The sequence below is a fragment of the Alligator sinensis genome, unplaced genomic scaffold, assembly GCF_000455745.1.
Source record: "Alligator sinensis unplaced genomic scaffold, ASM45574v1 scaffold542_1, whole genome shotgun sequence".
Classification (NCBI taxonomy): Eukaryota; Metazoa; Chordata; order Crocodylia; family Alligatoridae; genus Alligator; species Alligator sinensis.
In genome coordinates, this window is record NW_005841963.1 from 2873075 (window position 1) to 2875879 (window position 2805).

The 2805-nt window shown below is 40.6% G+C and overlaps 1 protein-coding gene across 6 annotated transcripts in view; it reads left to right on the top strand.

Moving 5' to 3' along the window:
* Positions 1-770: 770 nt before the first annotated feature.
* NHSL1 (NHS like 1) overlaps positions 771-2805 on the top strand; it is a 171716-nt gene continuing 169681 nt past the window's right edge. For 5 of the 6 annotated variants that reach the window (XM_025200326.1, XM_025200327.1, XM_025200330.1 and 2 more), the window contains exon 1: positions 773-1522. In XM_025200326.1, coding sequence (XP_025056111.1) covers positions 1318-1522 — 205 coding nt within the window. In that variant the 5' untranslated portion in view covers positions 773-1317. Of the gene's footprint in view, positions 1523-2805 lie in introns of all 6 variants that reach the window. The other variant, XM_025200333.1, reaches the window with a different exon arrangement.

A 2805-nucleotide genomic window follows, 5' to 3' on the forward strand; every position in this document is an offset into this window, starting at 1 on the left:
TCATTTGTATTGGTTTAAATTAGAACTCAAATGACTTGTTTCATGTAACACCCTTCAATACTGCTCTCTCTTATGTTTGTTTCAGTTACTTTTCAAAATATGTTTGGCATAATCTCGGTTGCAGCTTTTATATCTGTACACACATTTTGTACACAAGTCTTTTGTTGACATGCAGCATCAGGCAAAATCCCATAGTTTTCATTCATGTTGTGATGTTTAGGTATTTTCTATTACCAGTCTCTGTCTCCTTGCCCTATCATCCTTTGTTTCTATCCCCCTTCCCATTTTGTTTGCATCTCTCAACAGTGTCGGTAATCAGAGCAAACTGTTGGAATTGTTGTCTGACTTTTTATAAACAATATAAATTTAGCATTTTCATTTGCTAATGAAAAGCAAAGGTGGCAGAACATAGCACAGCTGTAAATAAAACACATTTAAAAACATGGATGCTGTATTGTGAGCCTGATTGCTGAAATTGCTCCTCTACACTTTGTTGTTGTTGTTTGCAGATGTATGAACTCAGACTTTTTTTTACACTTGCTTGTTTTCTTTCTTGAATAGATCTGTGGCTGTATAGATCATGGGAGGTGGAATATTCATGCCGTAATGGAAATCCAGGACTTATTTCCTATCGGTGTCTGCAGAGTTACACTTGAGTTTTTCTATTCCTGTCTACAGAGTTCAGAAGTTGCACTGCCTTTGGGCTCTGGCTCAGGAAAGGAGGAGTCGGCAGTCTCTGTGGCTGCGCCTTAGGAGAGAGAGGCTATCGTATTTCACTCTAATCCTAAGCGATAGCCACGCAGCCTGTTTTATTGTTAGGAGAGTCCTCTTGGAGATCTTTCACAAGGCTTTTCATGAAGGGAAAGCAAGGGTTGGTTGGGTTTGTGGATTACAGCTGCAGCTGCAAGGTGGTGTTTCTGATGAGGTGGAAAAGAAGACTGGATTGCAGAAACATTACTGGAAAATGATCCCAGGGAAAGGAGTGGGGCTGCAGTTTTGGTTGCTGAGTGGAGAATGGTGGAAATATGTACCTTGGTACTGCACTTCTGTACAACCCTGACAGGCTTTTCTAAACTACTGCAAGATGCTGCTTTCTGTTATTTTCATGTCTCTTGTTTTATTTAGAAAAGTGCTATAAACCAGTCAACCTCTGGAGAATTACCCTGGCATGGTGACCCAGCTCTGTTGTTGTTGTTGGTTTAACCCTGGACAGAACTTGCATTACAGTATTAGCATTTCAAAAATAATTGTGAAGCGAACAGGAGGACTTCTGAAAGGGCTTCTAAAGTTTATGTGCTCTACTTGGCTTCAAAGAAAATGAAAAAAGAATGCGCCTCAAGGTCTTTCAAACTCAAACAAAATGTAGGATCTCTCTCGCGTGCTGTAAGCTGGATAAATTTCTCATCTTTGTCCAGGCAGACAAAGAGGTTATTTCGTAGTGATGGTGAGCTCTCATCAATATGTGGGCAGCAGGTAGAAGAGGATGATGAGAATTGGATCTACAGAACCCAGCCCAGAGAAGGTGACCAAATTTTCATAACCCAGTTAACTATATTCTTAATTATCATTTCTTTACTATATTCCCTCCCCTTTCCCCTTCTTTATTGTGTCTAAAAGTTCAGTTTCTCTGACATATTTGCATCTCACATGATTTGTGATGCCCATTGGGGTCAGGAAGCCTATTTAGTTGTTCATTTTTCTTCTAGAGACCTTCTGTTCCTATAGGTCTCGCCAAGAAATTTGGGAGCCCTATTCCCCTCTCCTTTCTCTCCCATGGTGTTAGTGCTGGCCTGTGTATTTCACCATCATAATCTCAGCACAGTCTTGCAAAGATTTCCTTGGAGTCACTTCTTAACTAAGGGAGTTCATAGACTCCGAAATGGAAAAAATCCCAAGACCCTAAACCTTTCCCTTCTCTGATAGGCAACATAATATTTATGCATGTGGTGTGAAGGAAGGTGTTGAAAAGACATCCTGGTCTTCCTACTATAGCAGGACAGTTTCTGCCGTGTGAGAGGCTGGAAACATTTTCTTTATGACGTATTGATGGGCCTGTTGAAAAATATTAAGTGTGTTTTGTGGGGGTGGATAGAAAAAGTGACCCTCCAATACACACCCTCATAAGCAGCTTGTAACCCTACCCGTAACTAAGGAAAATGGGATTTGCTCTATAGAGAGAGGAGGAAGGTGGGGGCTAGACTGAAAGACCCCAGGAGTAGCCAAGCCTAAGAATCTTCCTTTTGTAAAGAAAACCAAAGCTAAGCAACAAGGTAAGTGCAGAAGCTTCCTGCTTGCATGTGCATCTCCATTTTATATCTATATCTATAGCTATAGAGATATATATCTATATCGATAGATAGATAGATATCAGTTCCTGTCCACAGTTTGCCGGTCCGCAATCTTAAAAGGTTGGGAACCCCTGGAGTAGAGCACAGATCTGTCTCCGTGTCTCTGAGATGCTGTACTGTTGTCAGTGCATTTGTTAGTCATTACCTAGTATATTGTAATATAAATATGCTAAAATTACCTGATAAACTGGGTGAATTGTTGTTTCTCTTATTCCTGGAAAATGGCCAACAATGATTTGTTACTAGAAAGTCTAGAGTGATTGACTTCTGCCACAGGGTGACTTTTACAACAGCAGGCGGGCACTCAAAGGACACTTGAAGTTCAGTTAATTTTATTTTCCCTTCCCTTTCTGGCAGCAGTAGTGCTTGTTCCACTAGAGCATTAGTTTGACTTTGTCCAAGTCAGAAATAAATTGTGGTTTTAGTAAGAGTTTCTGATGTAGCCTTCTCAGCAGGA